This window comes from Muntiacus reevesi, chromosome 16 (genome assembly GCF_963930625.1).
Source record: "Muntiacus reevesi chromosome 16, mMunRee1.1, whole genome shotgun sequence".
Lineage (NCBI taxonomy): Eukaryota > Metazoa > Chordata > Mammalia > Artiodactyla > Cervidae > Muntiacus > Muntiacus reevesi.
Window position 1 is genome coordinate 16,176,559 of NC_089264.1, and position 22,302 is coordinate 16,198,860.

Below are 22,302 nucleotides of genomic sequence, written 5' to 3' on the forward strand. Positions count from 1 at the left end.
TTCCTACATTATCAAGCATAGAGGAGAAGGCATAAAAGTTTTTAAACCCTCTTTTTCACAAAGGAAGCAAAACATGGACAACTGTATTGATCTGACTTGATTCATTAATTCTACAAATATTTACTGATGTGCCAGACACTATTGTAAGCTGTGGGCATGCAGTAGGGAACAAAGTCAGGATCCGGATACCCTGATGTGCCTATCCTAAAGAGGGACCCAGCAGAGAATAGACAATTTATTACATGGGTATGTCTCCCAGTATATGAGCACCCTCAAGTAAAATACAACTCAGTTTAAGTAGGATGGAGGGGAGGGGAGTCAAGGAGGAAAGGCTTGCTAAAAAGGAGACATTTGATAGGAGGGAAAAAAAACATTTCATCCTTACATTTTTGAAAGAGTAGTAACTTAAATAATTAGTAATGAATAAACATGTCACATGAATGCCAAAGAAAGCCAAGCACAGCACACTAGATAGGCAAGTCCTTTTGCAAGCTGGATGGCGTCAGTCTGACCTACAGCCCTTTCAAAGGTGATTCTATAAAATGCACTTTCTTTTGCTGTATCACTGGCAGCAACCTGGAAGAGCGTGACTTTTTAGAGTTTTGATAGAATGATGCTTCAAATAGAGGCTCTGGACACAAGGCGTTAGAGAAAGTGTATGAATACAGACATTTGTGTATGATTGGAACTCTCATCTTTTATTACAGGGTGAAAAAGGAGCTGTGGGAGAGCCGGGACCCCGAGGGCCGTACGGTCTGCCCGTGAGTTCTATGTCTCGTGGTTTCCCCCAGCATGTGTAGATGATCTGTTATTGGCGCAGTTAACTCTCCCTCATGGGCAGGCTAATCCCGTTAGAGGAGCAAAGCGCAACCCACTGATTCCCTTCAACACCAGTGTAACCGTGTGTTTCAGAGATAGGTCACATCTGTGCCGTATTCTCACACTCAGGTACACTCATCCTCGTGCTTCACAAGACGGAGAAGATCAGAGGCTGTCCATGAGATGGACAGGGCTAAGCTGAAAGCAGGATCTGGGGCCATCTGACTGGACCCATAATCGGCCCTCTCTTAGGAGGTCATTGTACCAGAAGTGGGTGTGGAAGCTTTATTTAAAACAACCCTCTTCAGACTTTATCCATTCTCATAGATAGCTTACAAAAACTGTTCTTGCTAATCAAAGTTGTTTCTAAATTGACATTTACAATGATGTTGCTGTTTCTGACCTTTCTAAATCACTGTGATGACAAGTGATCTTCAGAACAGGAATGTTGATAGTGTTCTATCTTCTGAAAATTCTCAATCACCCCCACTTCACATTGAGAGCCTGGGGTCTGCTTCAGAATATCCTTTTTAGGGTAATTGTGAATGATGCCGTGGGGTGAGATAGGACTTCAGTAGAAGCATATACTTACTGTCATCTCAAGGTTTCTACCCCTGTGTCGCTTTCACACAGCTTGCACGTTCTAGGTTTTATAAACTGAAATAAAAGCGTCAGCCATGATTATTTGAGTGCTAAAAGAAATGCCGATTTTGAAATAGATTTCAAAATCTAATTGATGGAATCAAGCATCTTCTCAGCAACTTTTGGGTGGATCCATTGTGTGACCCTAGTCATTGCCCTGAAAATCTGCTCCACAGGGGTGAATGGATAGGGGACCATTCATCTACAAACAGTTTTTAAATTGTGAGCTTCACACCCTCAATATATATAGACAAGGTGCACATCTAGACAAATTAAAGCTGTATTTAACAGTTTTCACATTCTTTGCTCACTTATAATTTATTAAGCTGTCAAAGTAGTTTCGATTTGCGTATTCTACCAGTGCTTGTGTGTTTTTAAATCAACTAAACAGTATTTTTGCTTTTGACTTACTCCTAGATAAATAACTTGGATACCAAGAATTAAACTTCAGCAAAATATCACACTATTTAACCTGATACATAATAAAACATGTTCATGACCCTTAACTGCAATATTAACAATCACTTCACTTGATTTAGTGAAAGAAATTTGCATTACTAATCAATAGAGGATTTTTTCACTTTTCTGAATTAGTTGTTTTAATACTAGTGTTGCATGTCCAGGCAGCCTTAAATAGAACAATAACCTATTCATGAAACTTAGGAACACTAATGTAGCTACTATGGTTCTTTGGCAGGGGAAAGATGGAGAGCCTGGTCTTGATGTAAGTAAAACATACAATAAACATCTTCCCATTATAATAGATGCTGATGGTCTCCATCATCAATCACAGCAAGAATAGTTCTAATTTTTTTCTATGCACATAGTTACACATACAGCATATATTGCTGTGCATGTAGACAGTGATATGAAATCTACCACTAATGTCTGCATGAGATAGACATGGAGGCAAAGACCATAATTATTTTGGTACAAAATTAATAACTGACAGTTGATATACAAAATACTTTCCCAAATTAGACACACTCAACATCTGTGGCTGAACCACTTATTTTAAAATATGCATAAATTAAAACATCTTTTACATGCTACTCTTAGGGAAATGATATGTTTATTTTCAAAGCTTTTATACAGTATTTTTCTTTTTAGCATTAAAGTCTCTATGTGTCTTATAGTAACATAATTCTCTAAAAATAATGTTAAAGTCAGTCCCTCTTAAAATGTCTGCTGCTCATCCAGTATTATATGAACAATAGCAGTAGAAAAAGTGATCGTAGTAATTGTGTATGAGGCATCTGTTGTGTGCAGACATCATTCTGGTACTTTATATACATCTTTGAGTTTAATGCTCACATTGGCAGTTGTGTAGTAAACATTAACCTCATTTTATGATCAAAGGACTAACATGCTGAGGTGAGTGATTTGCCCACAGCCACACAAATCCAATAACTTGCCAGGATTCAAACTAGGGTCCTAACATTCTCTCCACTATGCATTTCTTTGGAGAAGCAGCAAGAAACCCTTTGTTTATAGATACTTCAAATGTTAGGAAGCTGTTATTTCCAAGTACTACTTTACCCATCTAAGTTTTTGAGATTTGGGGCCATGCCATGTGTCTTTATATTTGCATTTGGAAACATGAAATCTTGTTTCTTTCAATATGGTTTTGCCACAGTTACATCAATAGATCTTTTCGATTTGCTTTTTATCCTGTAGGGTTTCCCTGGTCCACGAGGCGAGAAGGGTGACCTGGGAGAAAAGGGGGAAAAGGTGACCTCTCCCACCTAGCATGTGCCTGTCTGATTTTTCTGCTTCTGTCTGCTTTGCTGCTCACGCTGTGTGATTCTTTCACACATCTCATCTTTCTCCATCCTGTGCTCCAAAAACACACTGATGTCTGATCTAATGAACCAGGTCTCTACAGAGGAATAAAGAAGGCTACACTGAAAGAAATAAGGGTGCTGTCAGTGTAGAAGAAAAGAATTATAATCCCCAGAAAACCAGGCTACAATTTTTGGACTACCTGACACCAATTAGTTGAAAAACTGAAGTTTCCAGAATGTGTAAAAAATGAGAGGGGCAGGCATTTATTACATTAATAATATTAAATAGCACAAATCTGCAACAGTCTTCTGGCAGAGCTCACCTAAGCATATAAAGCCAGCACCTCATTTATCTCCACAACATTCCCAGTAGAGACAGGATATGGCCTTTATCTTGATTTTTTTAATTGGAAAATGGAAGACAAGTATTGTTTCTGAGACCCTTACACAGAGACCAGGACTTGTTACCTTCAAACACTGCAGACATTTTAAGTGAAGATATTAGTGTATTTTATGAGATTGGTTTTTAGGTTTATCTCAAGATAAATAAGGAGCCAATATCAGGCAAAATGGTTTTATGTCTAGAAGAAAAGTTTGGATTATGGCTATTTTAAACCACTTTTTCTTCTTTGAAGAATAGTTTTTTATATATATATATATATATAGTTTTATATATATATATATATATATATATATATATATATATATATACACATACACACAATATAAACAATACTTAGCTTCCCACTGCTAGGAAAGCTCATGTGAGTGGTTATATAAAACATCACCATCATCATTGTCAATATCATCACATTTATTGATGTGTTTTTATGTTTTTCCTAGAGCTTTACATATGAGAGTCTTTTAATCTTCATAACAACCCCCTAAGGCTGGTGTTATCATTGTCCCCATTTCATAGGCAAGGAGACTGAGGCATAAAAAAGTTATTTTAGTCTGAACTGTAAATTGTAACTATAAAATATACATGTTCTGAGATAAAAGCTTTGGGCCCAAGGTGTGTGTGTGTGTGCCTTCAAGATTATAGGCATTTATTTTATACTTACCCAATGAATTTTATGAGTCTAAAACTTCATCCACTCAAAATAATGTTAGCATTATGAAGATATTCATTCCAATAATCTTTTAAACAAAGAAGAGATTACCAGTATTATAACCTGTGAAAACCTAAAGCTACAAATTTAATCCTCAGAATAATGTTAATCACTCAATACAAAAGTATTTCAGTACTTCAGATTCCATTATTAGAAGTTTTATACTTAGGAAATTAGATACAAATGTGAGCACTTTATGTATATCATTGTTTGACATGGGACATAAAAATTAGCAAGAGCCCTTATATATTCATACCCACAAAGACATAGTTGCAAAACTATGCTGATTAATAATAACACTGACACATTATTCTCTACAATAGTATCTGTTTTCCATAAAGCTTGAGGTTCACTAAAATATTGTTGAAAAACGATCCCCTGAGCCTGTTAAAGTCAGCATTCATATGACAAGCTTTTTCACTGAATGATTAATCTGAGTTGATTAACCAATCAAAGAAGGAGTGGAGAACGAAATTAATAACACCCAGCACAGGTGGTGTCAGTCACACCTATGTGAAGAGGAGTCCACTGCCTCCCAAATAAGTCTAAATCAATTGTATGTCACAGAACTGATGTTATTTGCTGAAGAAGTGTGTTGATTCATCTTGCGTGAATGAGCAGTTTACTCCCAAAGCTCCTCCCATTGTACTTCCTTTCGCCCCTGCTTTCATTTCATTTCACCCTGGCATCTCAAGTCTTTGTTTTTGATCGTGATCAACTAAACCACACAGAATTTCTCTTTCCCCGATATTAGAGAAACCCAACTGGTTTTGATTCTGAGCCTTCTGATGCAATCTTTTTGGCACACAGGAGATCAATGTGGAGTTTCACTCACACAGTCAGAATGAATGCATTAATTTGAATGCATATCTCATCTATATCTGTTATGTATATGTGTTTGAATATTGATGCTGTTTTGCTTCTGAAATTATTCAGATTTACTGTATCTGTCATCCTGATTGCAGAATGAATACACTCATTTAAATATGTATTGCATAGTATTTTGTATTCTGCACTGCACCAGCTTCTTGTCTATAAATATGCAGAGATATTTATGTTAATGTGAAACAGCTGAGGTACATTCCTTCCTTCTCCTCCTTTTGCCTCCTTTCCTTAATTCCTCCATCCTTGTGATCCATGCAGACTTCCACAACCTTTACCTTGATTCCTAAATACTAATTCCCATGGCTAAATTCCCACTATGTAATTATTCTGCCTACCTCATTTTTAGTGTTAGCTCAACTGAATCCAAACCGCTTTTCCCCTCTGGAACAAAACTTTTTTTTCTTTGCTTTTGTTACCTTGTGAGTAAGCTGGAAACCCATTTACCATTGTGAATACCTGGCATGACATCAATAAGCGTGAATTAAAAAACATCTCTTGGTTTATAAATAAGTTTCTCCAACTGACATTGCTAAGAAATCTTAGCACTTTTAAAATCTATTTACCTGACTCAATAAGGGAAGTATTTGTTTTTAGTTTCCTTAAAAAGAATCTTAAAAGAAAGAGGAGTATCTTTTTAACACACTATGTTTAAATGAGAGCTACAAAAAATGATGTCAGAAAGTTGGATACATTTCAAAAAGATACAAGCTGTTAATATTTTTTCCTTTCCCTCTGGCTCATGTAGCTTTCATCTCTTATAGGATTAGGGGGGGAAAAAGTTGGCAGGTACTGCAAATTGGCCGTGAAAGTCTCCATTCTTCCTCTCAACTTCCCCTGCCACTGGCTGACTTCAATACGGTTGATATCTGCCATCTTCACCGGAGCGGTGGCGGGAACACCTCATTCACAAGGACCCTGGCATTGGGTCTGAGTCATCACTGATCCTCCTTTCTGATGTGTCAGCTTTTAAGTTCTTTCATCTTGTTGAGTCTTTTTAATGAAATCTTGTATTTCACTCCCCAGAATCCATCGCCACGCTGAAAGTCTGTTTTTTTCACAATGTCATGCCTTATCTAAACCAGAAAACGGTGGTAAATGCCCTTCCAGACTTTCATTGGCTAAACCATCTTTTGAATCACCATTACTTCCCCCCACCCCAAATAAAAACTGTCTTTTATTTAAACCCTTGTATCCACAGGGGGAAAAGGGAAAGAAAGGCAAAAAGGGGCCTAAAGGGGAGAAAGGAGAACAGGGTGCTCCTGGATTAGATGCACCGTGCCCGTTGGTATGTCTGACCTGTGCAGCCGTCTCTGGGTGTCCCATCTGGAGGCTGAGCTGGGAGAGGAGCAAGCTGGAGGGGCCGTACCAGCGCAGTTCTGACTGGGTCTATTTGCAAAAGACAAAAAGCATTTGATTTTGTTATGGGAGCAGAGCCGATTAACCGTGCTGTGACACTTTGAGGTGGACAGCAAAGGGACCCACCCATACACATACATGCATCCACTCTCCTGATTGGGGTCTTTAACATAGACTTGAAGATCCCTCAGGTTGCCCTGGGGTGTGCCTCCCCTTGCCTCTGGCCACCCGCTCTTCTTGGGTTTCTCGGCAATCAAGGATTGATGTGCATCCAGGGCGTGAACGCGGGATCAGAGGAGGAACCAGGACTCTTCCCTCCCGCCCCCCAGAGCAGGTCCAGGTGCCCAGACAAGCCCTGCTTATAGGACCACATCAAGCCCTGTTTTCTTTTGTCCAACCTCGCTGGCTGTTACCTTTCCCTTCAGAGTTGCTCCTCTCCCAGTCTTTTGTTATCGTGGTTATTTCTTTAGCAGAATTTGTGCTCAAGTGATTTCTTCTGTTTAGTAACGTTATGAGTTAATCTTTACAAACAGGGATTCCGTGGCGTTAAGGGGGAAAAAGGGGAGCCAGGCCAGCCTGGCCTGGATGGGCTGGATGCCCCTTGCCAATTGGTACAGTATTTCTCTTTCCTACCACCCTGCATGCCATTCCTTTGTTTCTTACGTACTCATCCCTCTCAGTGTAAAGTGGTACTTCCAGAGCAAGCTTTCCATGATAAACACACCACATGCATGTGCATGAGTGGCTCCTTCAGTGACTCTGCAGAGTGAAGAGGGCATGCATGCGTTTCAGTCAGTGGCTGCGAACTAACCTTCTGACGTTGTTCTCACAGCTGACATGGCCGCCATGTCTGTGTTCTGGGGAATGTCCATTTATCCAGTAACTATTTCAAGATGACATTAAAAGGACATTAAACAAAGTGAAGATACAGCTAGGCTTTAACTTTGGGTTTTTCCCTTAAAGTTAGCTTTTTTTTTTTTTAAAGAAATAAAGGCATTTTTGCCACTTCCACTAAATTTGTGTCAGGCTATAAATAAGGCCAAACCTACAAAGGTAAGCTTCTGTGGTCAAGATTTAACCAGTTCGAGGGAATGTTAAGAGAGCATAGAGATGAAAACCAAACTTCTTGAAGCTTCTAAAGGTGGTAATAGTCTGTAGCCATACCCTCTTCTTTGTCACATAACCTTTTCAATTTAATGGCCTCTCCTTTTGAAACTCACTTTCCTAAAGTAGAAAGATCTTCCCTACCTCCATTTGGCATGAACTCAAAATCCTTTCTTACACTAAAATCTAAAATTCTACTGGGTGATCCTTCTCCTTGTACCAATCTGGCATTACCAATTTTTTCCCAAATATAAAGTCATTTTAAGGTGTTCTTTTTTTTTTCTTTAGCAATTAAAAAGCAAGTATATTCTGACTTTCTGAGGTGTAAAGAAACATTTTATTATTGTGTTGATGGTTATATTTGATCTGCATGTTCTTATATTATTAAGTACTAAGCATGATTCTTTAAAGATAAATTTATGCTTCTCAAGTCTTTTAAGAGATTGCATAATAGAAGAAATTTTTATTCAGTCAATAATTGCAGTTAGAAGATTTCAATATGATGTGCCCAGTCTTTTATTTTATTTGCTTGATATTGACAATGAATAATATTTTACAATCATTTTGCTGGGAGAAAACACAAGCATGCTTCATAGTATGTCAGTTCTTGTCTTATTTATATCATTTGTATCTGAAGAGTGCTTACACCTTAAGTGAAAATAAATTTCGCAACATTTAAGAGTCTTTTGTTTATTCAGGACTTGTTAATTGGCTTCTGAAGAATTTCAATTAAAAAACTGACAAAGACTTTGGATAACATTTTACTGTAAAGATATAGACAATACTTATCTTTTAATCCAATCAATTTAATGTTCTACTTTTTCTGCTTTCAATCTAGAAAAGTTGAAAAATATGCCATGTGAAGAGCTATAAACTTCAGATAGAAATGGTTCATCACTGATTACTCATCATTATCATGCATTTAGCCGTAAAACATAGTGACCAGGAAGAGAAGTTATTTTCATTTATTGAATAAAGATAATTAAAGTGCATCTTAATGAAATTAAGAGAAATAATACAGATTTATTATCTAAAGATATAACTAAGTAAATCACTAAGTTTTACAAATCATTGTTCAACATTAAGGATGAATATTTTTACAATTTATTTATTTGCAAAATGTGTACTCACTTTGGAAAACATTTGAATTTTCTTCATTTTAACTAGTGTCGGGTAGTCTATTGGGGGTGGATAAAAGATGCCTATGACTAAAGCCACCTAAGAGCTATAAATCCATTTTTAAGCCTCTGATCTTATTAATTACAAAGTATGATCACTTTTGTGGAAGCTGAGGAATTTTTATTCTTCTTTTTAAAATAGGGGCCAGATGGATTACCCATGCCTGGCTGTTGGCAAAAGGTAGGTATTATGGAGTTATTTCTAAAAGAAGCACTCTCCCTTTCGCTTCACCTGGCCTAGCCCTTTCCATTTAGAACAGATTTTTTTTTTTTTTTTTAATTTGACATTCCTGAACTGTGTATGGGTATTAAAAAGCAAAAGATTCCATCTCTGGAGTACCTTTTGATGGTGTTTACTGCTGATTTATTTCTAAATGGATGAGTGAAAATAGTAACCTAGTAAACGCTGTAATTTGTACCTCTCCACATTTAATCTTTTCTTCAGGATGGAAAGGGGCAGTGCATCTTGACTATGGTTTGCTTGTGTCAAAATTCTTTTCCTCATACTGTTTAAAATTGTTCTTAATTGTGATTCCTTTTCTATTTATACTAAATTACTTAGATAAGATATGCAAATGCATGGTAGAACCCTGTCAATCAATATTAGTCACAAAGCTGAGAAAGCAGAAAATGTAAGAATGACTTTTTCTTCAAAGATGCCTTGATTTATTTAGGAGAATATGGTTATATTTGAGTGGATGTACTTTATGATAAGCAGTTTGCTCTAGACTCTACATCTGGCCACCCATAGTCACTGTGTGTGTATTCAGTAGAGAAGGGAACTTATTCCTCATAGAGAACATGTGTACAAAGGCTGTGTGATAAGCCCTTTCATATAGGTGACATCACTTTATTTAATCCTCATCATAATCCTATAGGGTATCACTGGTCTTTCCATGTGACTCAGTGGGAAAGAATCCGCCTGGCAATATTGGCAGGAGAGGCAGGAGATGCAGGTTGGATCCTGGGGTCAGGAAGATCCCCCGGAGGAGGAAATGGCACCCGACTCCAGGATTCTTGCTGGGAAATCCCATGGACAGAGGAGCCTGGGGACACTGCTGGGCATTATTAGCCTCAGTGACGCTGATGAAGGAAATGAAATTCAGAAAGGTTAACACTTCCAAGGGCACAGACCTAGTGTGTAACAGAGCTAGAAGCAGACAGTGGAAAGCAGTGGCAGACTTTAAGGAGGGAAGAGATCTGTGTGCTGTGCTGTTCAGAGAACACCAGACCTTTACACTGTATAAACCTCAGCATAAGGCACTGTGTGGGTGCTACCTAAGGTTACAGGGATTCCACTGATGCGAAAATGAGCTGAGGGAAGTGTGCATGCTCTTTCATCATTCTGAATTTTTTCCTCTAACATGTGTGGCTTATTCAGTCATTTTTTAAAAAAATTTATTGAAATATAGTTAATTTAGTGTATAGTATTGTGTTCATTCCTTCTGTACCGCATTGATTCAGTTATACACATGCATACTCTTTTCCATATTCTTTCCCATTGTGATTTATTGCAAAATATTGAATATAGTTCCCTGTGCTATACTGTAGGACCTTGTTGTTTATCGTTTTTCAGGCGTTTTTGACAGGCAGGCTTCACAGGCAAAACTGTAGGACGCAGAGAGACGTGGAGAGACAGGACTCTTCTTCACCTCTCATCTCATCAACTCTATTGGTGAGGAGATCCTGTGAAACTCACTCTCTTGCTTAATACTTTCACACCCCCTTGGCCAGGGAAAGAAAAGCCTTCTCTCCCAGTAGCGTCATTTATTCAGTAGCTTCCCATACTCCACTTTCAGCCTGTCAGACCACTAGCTCCGTCACATCGGAGGTCAGCTGGTTCTTGGGAAGATGATCAGTCTTCTTCACCTGAGAAAACTATCCTTTCACTATCCTTTCATAACCCCTGTTTTCAGAATTTTTAATACCATCCTGAGCTGGAATTACCATCTGCTCTTTAACCTTGGCCCTGTAATCTGATCCTGTCATGATTTTTTAATCCAGTCATCCGAACACTTTACATGGAGGGAGATGTGAAAGGCCTACCTTATTCAGCCTCTGACTACTCAGAACTGGGGTTCATGTCATTTTCAGCCACTTCTAAACCATGTCCCTTTTGTGAGGCATAAAAATAATGGCAACAAGCAAGGATTCATCATCTTGTTGGTTCATAAAATGGCCAAATCTAGTAATATGAGCTAATGTGAGTTGCTCAGAAAACCAGAAATTTCCCTTTTAGGTACTTATTTTTCCACAGAATATATACTATGCCCTATATAAGATTAAGGCTCTCCTAAATCTAGCCTCTCTTTATATAAAGAATATACACATTTAAATCAATCAGACTTCAATAAAATTTTTAAATGGTAAAAAAGAGAATAACTCAGTGGTAAAGGTTCAACATTGCTTACCACATTCCCCAACACAATCAAATGCAAACCATTGTGATCATCCTCTCCCAACATCTTCCTGCACCAAAAAGAGAGAAAGGAAAGAATTAGACAGGGTTGGCAGAGGCAAGCTATTACATTTAGAATGGATAAGCAAGGTCCTACTATGTAATAAAAGAACTATATCCAATCTCCTGGGATAAGCCGTAATAGAAAAGAATATTTTTTTAAAGTGCATGCATGGGTAAAATTGAGTCACTTTGCTGCACAGCAGAAGTTGGCACAAATTGTAAACCAACAATACTTTAATTAAAAAAAATTAGGAAAATGAAATGTTCTAAAATTCCTCCTGTGGTCAACTTAGCCATCTCAAATATGCTGTTGGTCAAATCAAATTAATTTTTAAGTGATATTATTAAAAGAAGGCCGGTAGATTACTTAGTCCTGTTTTAGTGGACCACTTTTTTGAATATTAAGTTTAGTAGTCTCTAGAGTGATGCAGGTTCAAACCCTGAGTTGGGAAGATCCCCTTGATCAGGAAATGGCAACCTACTCCAGAATTCTTGCCTGGAAAATCCCAGGCAGAGGAGCCTGGTAGGCTACAGTCCATGGGGTCACAAAGCATCAGATATGACTGAGCATGCACACACAGTCTTGAGAGCACAGTGATAAATGTTTGAATGAAAATTCAGATTTTAACCACAGTAGAAATCACTGTGATTAATGAACAAGTCCTATTGTTTTCATGCTACTCTCAATAATAATTTTCTTCATGTAAAACTGTTTGATCTTTATTTAAATTACTTTTCTTTCTAGATATAGTTCAGTTATCTGTATTTGGAGAATAATGATGTATCAATTCACATTGTAATTCATACAGTGAGTAAAAGGCAGAACTCATGGTTCAGAAAATCCTTACAAGATATTTAAATTATCATCTGTCCTTATCCAGAGATTAAAAACCACTTAATAGGAAAAATACCTGTAGCCTTCACATTTTAAAATGTTTCGTGAAATTTTGTTTTTTCAGATAGGGCAGGCTTGCAACAGAATCTTCCTAAAGTAAGGTGACAGATTTTTTAAATTAAGTTTTAAAATCTGGTGGGAAAAAAGAATCTTTAAAATTCTGGAAACTATTTACAAAACATTGGTTTCTCAAAAAATGTATTTGTTTGAAATTTGAGATGAGTGGGAGTGTGGAGAAAAGAATAATACTTCCTGCACACATTCTCTGACCTTAGCATGATGTGAGTGAGTAACACTAACTGAACTTCATTGCTAAGGATCACAGAGGACCCAGCCTCTTAAGCATACTTAATATAGCATCTATTTTTACTGGAGAGAAAAACACAAATATTTTTATTTAGTGAAATGAAAGATGACTCTGTGGATGAGCCACCATTGTGATGGGGAGATGAGAGATCTTTATCATTGTCCTTCTCTGGACATTCTATTTTTCTCACTCATTTTTCTTTGAGAGAAAGTCAAGCGTGTCACCAAGATCTACTCTATAAGTTATACCTCAAAGACTTTTGTTCTTCTGTTCTCTCAGACTTAAAACTTCAGCTCCAGGGCAACCTTAGTAATTATGGCTGCCCAGAACGAGGAACCGGGCTTTTCTAGATCTTGAGATCACAATAGAACCTGTCATACAGCTTGAAGACTTGACAACAGAGGTCGGCCCTGCACACTCTTCACAGCGGGGCAGGGCCAGAAAGAGGAGATAAGAACCCAAGGACAGTAAACTGTTACAGTTGAGTGTCAGTGAAAGAAGCAGTGTCATTGCACTTGTGTTTTAATGCTTGGAGACGATTACATAAGCCGTACATAGAACATATATTTTAATTATGGTGTGTCTGTGATAAAATTCTAATTTTCTGCTTTCCCAGAATAGTTACTGAGACAAACACTTCCCACAGACTTCTCAGTAGCAAAATAAAAATGTGGGTTGAACCTAGGATAAAATGTTTGATGAGTTTTAGAAAAGTAATGTATATGACATATCAATTGACTCATTGATTTAAAGAAAAAAAAAACTTCTATTCAGGGTTCTACCAGTTTTCTTAAAATAAAAGCCGATTGGGAGTTTTTATCCTAAACTACTAATTCTCTATCTTTCTCTTTTTTGTTGTTTTCCTGCAGTGATGAATCTAACCTTCCGAGCATGACGTTGTGTATATAATGGTCCACTTTTTATATTTATAGTTGAAATTGGATTGCAGATTGTACAAGTCTGAGATATGTTTACATGTAGCTGCTTCTTCCTGTTTGCTGTAGTACACATATCCATCTTTTCTTCCCTCACATCTAAAATCGGGCAAGATGTGAAACCAGTAAGAAGCCTGCAGAAAATATAGATCAGTATCTCTTTATCTTATGCGAAGATATGTATTTATATGGACCCAGTGATAGGAATTGATTGTTCTTGCTATTTTCTTACCTTGGGCTTGTTAATTGCATGGGCAAAAAGCACCATGAGATAGTTTACATGAAATTGTGACCAAATATGAACTCAAAGCTATGAAAACATACTATACGGACTGATTTTAGAGTTTATCATCACAGCCCTGCTCACCTTTGCTGTTCATACCCACACACCCATTGAAACTGACTAAAAAAAGCATGACCGTGTGCCAAGCCTGCTTGCTGTGCAGTTTCAGATGCTAGCATGCCACGTGATGAGTCATTTGATCACAACGGAGCTTTTATTTCTTTTGTCGTCTCAAGGGGGTTACACCGTGGCTTATTGCCAAAAAGTGATAAGGTGGCGGAGAGCACACACACAAATGGTCTTGTATTTTACGGGTGCTGCGGTCCCAGCTACGGATCTTCAGCTTCCAGTATTGTGGGCTCACGTGGCCTCCTTGGTTAAAACGTCCAGGGGCCGAGCTGGTTGCTGACACCAGTTTTCCTTGGGCTCCCCTTGGCAGTGAAGACAAGGAGAGAGGATTGGTTCAGCCTCCCGCACTGTCTCTCGTGTGACCAAGTAGAAAAGAGGTTTACAAAAAGGCAGGCACCCAGAATAGTGGACTGTTATTTTTTAAATAAACCAAATTCCAGCAAGTGTTAAAATGGGTGCGTTTGGAAAATGACAGAGGCATACAGCACTTCTTTGGGGTAGGAGGTTCTTGTAATGACAGTCCCTGTTCCTGAAGACAAAGCATGTGTGTACATCTCACGAAAGCTTGGGTTGCTGAAGAAATAACAAATCCCAGGAAAGGGGTGGATGAGACAACCTTTCCTGAAGATGTAGGAGAGTTCACCCTGCATTATCTACAGAAGCTGATGTGAGAGCTTCCCTCCCATCCAAGATCCAATCCGTGCTGAACATTTTCTACAAACTTCTAGAAACAGATATTTTCCATTCTTTTTAATACTTTTCTCTTTTAGTCCCAGGAATATTCAGGAAACTTTTTTTTTCAGCTTTTGTCACATTTATTTTGAACAATTGTTTTTTTTTTCCTTCAAAGCCTTGCAACTTGGTATACCAATGGTCCAGATGAGCTTTTGCTAACTTCTCTCTTGTTCTGAATAATTGAGGAGAATATAAAAGAAACTCCACTTTCAGTTCAATCATTGTAAAGCATCAAAGTTAAGCCATTTTTCAGGACTTTTTGACTTTTATTGTAGGATGAATATAACATACATAGTGATTATCAGTTAAGATAAAGTCAAGATTTGGTCACATTTGATAGTATTAACTCATTTCTATTTCTTGTAGTTCTATTGAGATCTAAGTTGTATCTATATTTAGATTTCTTTTATCTTTTTTATATTTCTAAATGTTTGTCTTATGCACAGACCAAATCTGAGATCTCAGAAAGCTGTGAAATATAGTTGCCATTAAGAGTATTTTTTCAACTACTTGCTCAAAAGTTACCTAACTGTATTACACTGAGCATTTCTTTGCACAGTAAAGAGTTGCTAGCGTGTTTTGAAATGACTTGTTCTAGTGGAAGGGTTACATTAGGAGGAACATCATCAACGAACAGTCACTCTTTCAACCCATTGGACAATATAATTTCTCATTTCAGGCCATTTTGTTGGAAATTTTCTGGTTTCATGTATAGGTTTTCACCAGCAGAGGGGAAATTACCTCACCATTGGCTTCTGGTGACAACAGTTAGGATATGATTGTAAGACAGGGATCCTAAGATCCTTATGATATCTTTCAGATTATTTAACCAAATGTTCAGTTACACAAAATGCCTTCTTTTTGTTTCGATTACGTTTTGGAGAATTGAAAGATGTTTGAACGAATCTATCAATCAAGTTGGTAACATTTCTAGTAACATTCCACACTCTGAAACCAATTTAGCCTTTTTCGAACAAAAGAGGGCATTTTCTACCCATCTCTTGTATGAGCTGGCTAGGATATGGTGTTTTCTCAATGTCTAAAAAAATTTGTCTTAAATGGTTTGGAAAAATGAACTAAAGCGGGTAAAGCTACAATCTCTTCAGGAAAACAAACAGTGTCTTGAGAAAAATCTGGTGGCTATATTTCTTCCTATCTATCTTTCTTTCTACTCCTCTAGCAGAAAGAGGAATTGAGATGGATCACTACTTAAAACTTGCACAGTTTCAAAAGAGAATACCTCAACATCAAAAGAGAAACATTTCACGTACAAAAAAATATATATATTTTTTAAACACAGCCCTTTAGAATATTGTTCTATCCTATATGTAAATTGAGGTTTTGCTCCATAACTGATTTGACAAAATTGATTTTTATTCCATGATTAAAGGAAGCTGTAAACTTTCAATATATTTATTTCTTTGGGGAAAACCAAAGGACTGTGGTCCTCCTCTTTGTTCCATGGAATTACTAGGTCTTAACCACCATGCATAATCTTCAGCTTTTGTTATTAAAATATTTTAAATCATCCATTTTGTTATCAACGTAGAAAATCCTCAAGTGATTGCCTAATGAACTCATGAATGTGTCCGCTGATATATGTGTTGGCAGATACATATCTTTCTTTAAGTTTTCTTTCTTTTAATTTTTCATTGGATAGAAGATTAAGAAAAAATACATGACAGACACATTGGAAATAAGTCAAGATCAGGTTCTATTTCTGATAAGCATCTTTAAAGAATGTCAAATTGGTATGTGTTTTAGCTTTTAAATTGTTTTCCATTTATGTTGGTGCTAATGTATTTCTTTTTCTTTATGGAAAATGCAATTCTACTATGGATAATTTCATTTCTCTGTTTAATAGCATTCCTAAACTGTTAGTGTGTGATTCTAATTTTAAAGTTTATGGATTTACTATAATTATGGTTCAATGACCAGTCTTTCTTAATGTAAAAGAAAACAAAACAGCGTACCCTTAGATGATGCGTGTTTATTTGGATGGTGGATCCTCTTATTTCATGTTCATTTCATGTACCATATGCCTTTATCACCTTTCATCTTTTAGCTTATATAATTTGATCGAGTGACAGAACCATTAGACAAGTCTGCATACATTCATAGAGTAACTGACACATAAATAAGGTGAAATTTTTCTTCTAGTTTTCATTTTCATTATGAAAAGCAGTCATGAAAGGTTTTTCTTTCTTATTTGATTTCATAGAAAACATGAGAATATCTTTAATTTCTACCAAAAATTATCTGTTCTTAAACCCTGTGCATGACGTTCTGATGGGACAGTAAGAACTCCGATTCACCCAGTAGTTCAATCTATATATGCTTTGTCTACAATATATATATATACACCTCTCTGCTAGTTTGGAAATGATCAAATCAGCATGATCAAATTAATGGAAAAATTAACTGGCATCATATCTTTATCACTTAGAAAACATGCTTAATTTTCCAAAGTTTTATTTTTAATGTTTCTATTGTAGCATAAAAAGTTAACACAATATTTCATTCTTTTTTTTTTTTTACCATTATATAAAATCTTGCCCAGAAATAAGCAATGCTTGTTAAGGTGGGTGATATTTTTATGTCTCCTAGTAAATGATCATAGGAACATGCAGATATTGATATTTGAAATCTTATTTTTCTCTACTTCTTGATAATGAATTTATATTAATAGTTACTATTACCAAAAATGAACTTTAAAATTTTTTACCAAAACAAACAAAAACCTTGCTATCTCTAAAAGTCAGGACTACAACAACTTAACCTTATATTCTCAAAAATAATGATTAAGAACAGTCACTTGTGATTCTGGCTGTTAAAACAATTCATTCCTAATGGAATTAACATACTTGACCAGTTATGATTCAGCTAAGTTATTTTAGAACATAAAGACCTTCAATCCCTAATCTTTTCTATTTTTGTTGAAATAGCTTCATATCAGCTGGATTTACTATATGCCATAGCAGAGATACCCTTACAACTTAAATTTTAAGTGGATTTTTTTTTGCTAATTCAATACTGAAATATTTTAATGGCATTTCTCATTTTTTAATGTATTTAAATGCAGAAGTTATCCTATGCTGCTTATTGACAAAATTGTCCTTTGGGGAATAAGAAGACTTTTTCAACCTGACCTTTTACATTTGATTTACTGATAACAAAGTACCAACATTTCTCAAAATGCAGTGGATTTTCTCATATATATCAGAAATATTAATAAATTGGATTCACAAAAGAATGTCTTACATATTATTGACATTTATGTGAATATTCTTTATACTGTTGTAAATGTTTCATGCAGTTTAATAACATTTTTAAAAGATGTATGTATCTGATTTTCCTTTAGAAAATATATTTTTATTTGTATTTTTTACATTTTAAAGTTCATCTCTATGTGCAGCTATTTTTATATTGCCAAAAAATTCACATAAATACAAAATGAGAGAAAATGCAAAAAAAAAATATTTTGGCAAGCATTACACTGCATATTTTTCTTAATGTTTTGTGGGCCAGTCTCATATAATTGATTATTCTAAGAATGTGTTGTGTCTTACCACTGTAAATATGGCACAAACCTGTTTTTCTTGGTAGTGTAAATAATTGAAAGATTGAATTCTCCCTGTTTGATTTCTTGTTTCATTTCACTATCATTTCTCCAGCTGAGATTACTGAATCAAAAGACACAAATGGTTTTTGATTTGCAGCCTGGAGATGACTGCCTTGTGTTCAGTTTCTAATTTGTTTTTATTTGCTTTTTTAACTTGTTTTCAGGGTTCCTAGTTTGTGAGAAGTTGATCTTCATAATTATTTTTACACTATTTATGACTTATTTTCATAATGTAAAAAGTGTGTAATTATTACAATATTAATCCAAACATGGTCATGAATTGTATTGTTATAAAGCTTTATTGATGTTCACGAACACCTTGGTCTGTCTTCTCTGATTTAAACACAGTCCATGAAGAATTTTATTCTACTTTTCTACAGTATTGTAACATTACCATTCAATTTACTGCTTGGTTACAGTGATTTTCTACCAAGAAAAAAAGACATACTTTCTGTTAATTAGATAGTGAAAACTATACTGAGCTTCTCCTCCAAATTCCCTTTTCTTCCAGAATTATCCATCTTGAATTAAACTCCCTTATATTCAGTTGACTCTTATCTGTACCACAACAAATCAGGGATTAGAATGTAGTATGTTTTCCATTATGGTTTATTACAGGATATTGAATATAATTCTTTGTGCTATACAGTAGGACATTGTTGTTTATCCATTCTATAAGTAATAGTTTGCATCTGCTAATCCCAAACTCCCAATCCTTCTTTTCCCCATCCCATCCCCCTTGGAAACCACAAGTCTATTCTCTGTCTGTGAGTCTGTTTCATCATTATCTTCATTTGTGTCATATTTTAAATTCCACATATAAGTGATAGCATATGACATTGTCTTTTCCTGACTTACTTTGCTTAGGGTGATAATCTCTAGGTCATCCAATGTCACTGCAAATGGCATTATTTCATTCTTTTTTATGACTGAGTGATATTCCGCTACTCATGCTCTATATCCATTATATGTATATACCACATGCTCTATATCACCTGCCAGTGGGCATTTAGGTTGCTTCTCTGTCTTGGTTTTTATGAATAGTGTGGCTATGAACCTAGTGTTGCATGTATCTTTTTGGATTATAATTTTGTGTGGGGGCTTCCCTGGTGTCTCAAATGGTAAAAACATCCACCTGCAATGTGGGAGACCTCGGTTTGATCCCTGGTTTGGGAAAACCCCCTGGATGAGGGCATGCTATCTCCAGTCTAGGCTCCAGACGGGTATGCGTGGCACCTTTGGAAAGCCCCAGGGCACAGTAGCTATTGACCAAAACATTATGTCCATCCACACGAAGCTGCAGAACAAGGAGCATGTGGTTGAGGCCCTCTGCAGAACCAAGTTCAAGTTCTCTGGCTACCAAACGATCCACATCTCCAAGAAATAGGGACTTACTGAGTTTCTTGTGGGTGAATTTAAAAACATGGTGGCAGATAAGCAGCTTATCCCAGACGGCTACAGGTCAGGTACACCCCTAATCATGACCCCTGGACCGATGACAGTCTCTGCAGTCAGGAGAGCCTTAGTGCTGTCCCTTCCTCACTCAGAGCTTTTGTTGTGTGCTCAGTCATGTCCGACTCGTTGTGACCGCATGGACTGTAGCCTGCCAAGTGCCTCTGTCCATGGAATTTTCCAGGCAACAATTGGAGTGGGTTGCCATTTCCTACTCCAGAGGCTCTTCCTGACCCAGGGATTGAACCCACATCTCCTGTGTCTCCTGCATTGGCAGACGGATTCTTTACCTGGGAAGCCCCTTCCTTAAGCATCAGTTCAGTTCAGTTCAGTCACTCAGTCATGTCTGACTGTTTGCGACCCCATGAATCACAGCACGCCAGGCCTCCCTGTCCATTACCAACTCCTGGAGTCTACTCAAACTCACGTCCATCGAGTCGGTGATGCCATCCAGCCATCTCATCCTCTGTCATCCCCTTCTCCTCCTGCCCCCAACCCCTCTCAGCATCCTTAAACATCAGTTAATTCAGTTGCTCAGCCGTGTCCGGCTCTGTGACCCCATGAATCGCAGCACGCCAGGCCTCCCTGTCCTTAAGCATACCCACCAGTAAATCCTACCTTTTTGTCAAAAAAAGAATTCTTGCTCTTTCAAGACCCAATCCATGTGTCAACATCCTAAACACCCCTTCCTGCCAACTTTAAATTCTCCATCTTCTATGCTCCAATAATTACTTTTATTTGTCACTGCTGAAAGACTTATCAAGTTGTTGATAATTACATGTTTATCTCTCTCCTCTACTAGATGGCGTACCGAAGATGAACCCAATTTTTAGAGATTTTCCATAAATATTTTTAAATGAATAGATGAGAGACAAAAGTTACAAAAACAACAATCTCACTTAGACTTGCCTATTTTATTAATGTACATAATGGATAAAGCACCCATCTTTCCTGGGCGATAGAAATGTTTTTGTTCAATGAGGTGACTCTGGGTGGGCTCCTGATGGGGACTGATCATCAGAAAGACCAAATCATGATTAGACACGTTGGAGTTTTCAGGTCTAACCCCCATTCTTATGAGAAAAGAGAAGGGCTGGAAATGGAGTTAATGTCTTTGATGAACCGCTGTAAAATTCTAATAGTATGGGGTTCAGAGAGCCTCTAGGTTGGTGAATGCATGGAGATTTGAGGAGACTGATGAACCCTAAAAGGGCATAGAAGCTCTATGCCCTTCCCACATACCTTTTTGTATGCATCTCTTCCACCTGGCTCTTCATCTATATCCTTTTATAGTCAATTAATAAACAGTAAGTAAACTTTTTTAAAAAAATTCTCTGGCCTTAGCTCTCACCATTCTCTCTCCTGTAGTTTTACAACCTGCCCTTGTCTTACAGTTCTTCAACCAAGCTCTTCTCTGTCACTTCCAGAGCCCCAGTCTGTCACTTTTTCATCCCTTCTTCACCTAAAACCCCACTTCACCTCCCCAACTCTTATCTACCCTTCATGTCTCAATTTAGACATTCTTAGCTCTGTGCTTCCTTTGCATTTTGGATTTGATTTCTCACAGCACTCTCATGGTACTGTTCCACAGAGAGTCTGTGTATTTTACTCATTAGTCCTCAATGTCCAGCACAATGCCTGGCAGGGAGTTGGCACTCAATAAATATCTGTTGAATAAATAAGTGGAAGAAAGCAATAACCCAAAGGGATACAGAACAAACCATCCAAGGATATTATGAGCAACTGAGTGTGAAACTATGAAACAGTGAGAATACAATCTTGCCAAAAATTGCATGATCATTCCATTAACTTGGACATGATAAGATAGTTCTATAGGCCTGTTCTTTTCTGTTCTCTTACATCAATATCGAATCAATATCAACATCAAATAGTGAAAGCAAAAAGGACTTAAGGGATCTATTCCTTATTTCTTTTGTACCAAGTTGTGTTCTCTAGAAATATCCTATGAACTAGTAATGGGTATTCCACACACACACAAAAAAAATTAAATATAATAATATGTACTGTAATGTCCATGAAAAGGATAAAGGATACAGTCTCCAGAGAACACTTTGGAAAATGCTGCTCTACAATAGTGTTTGATCTAAATCAACACCTGCCATGGCTCAGACATGCAGGCAGTCCGCATGCCTCGTGTCTTGTCTTGTAGCTGTCAGTATTTCTATCACAGGGGCTGGTCCAAGAAGCAGCTCTATTCAAAGCTGTCCTCGTCTTAACACCTCACTCTTTGGCATGCTTTTCCAGTCCACCTTTTCATCTTCATTGCTATCCTCGATCCTCGCTCACATCTCCACTCTAAAATGTACCGGGATTCGCTTGAATTGGAACTTGATTTGAGTGTCGACTCAAATCTATCATTCAAGGCAATGACAAGATCCAAGAGTAATAAAGTCTCATGTGGAAAATGTGTTTCAGCAGAGCACATAATAGGCAGCCAACCAGACACAAACTTTTCTATCTAATTTATGAGTTTGTACTTACAAGTGGAAGGGGAGGTTGGAATATGAGAACAAAAAAGCAAGTGAGCCACGTTTATATTGAACCTGTATATCAAGTCACAGACTGAGCAGATAGGCACATTG

General features: G+C 37.1%; 1 protein-coding gene across 1 annotated transcript in view; it reads left to right on the forward strand.

Annotated features, from left to right (window-relative positions):
* COL25A1 (collagen type XXV alpha 1 chain) overlaps positions 1-14,906 on the forward strand; it is a 502,107-nt gene extending 487,201 nt beyond the window's left edge. Inside the window, exons 32-37 of the mRNA XM_065907544.1 lie at positions 708-761; positions 2,159-2,185; positions 3,139-3,192; positions 7,132-7,209; positions 9,023-9,061; positions 13,413-14,906. Coding sequence (XP_065763616.1) covers positions 708-761; positions 2,159-2,185; positions 3,139-3,192; positions 7,132-7,209; positions 9,023-9,061; positions 13,413-13,415 — 255 coding nt within the window. The 3' untranslated portion in view covers positions 13,416-14,906. The remainder of the gene's footprint in view (positions 1-707; positions 762-2,158; positions 2,186-3,138; positions 3,193-7,131; positions 7,210-9,022; positions 9,062-13,412) is intronic.
* The last annotated feature ends 7,396 nt before the right edge of the window (positions 14,907-22,302 follow it).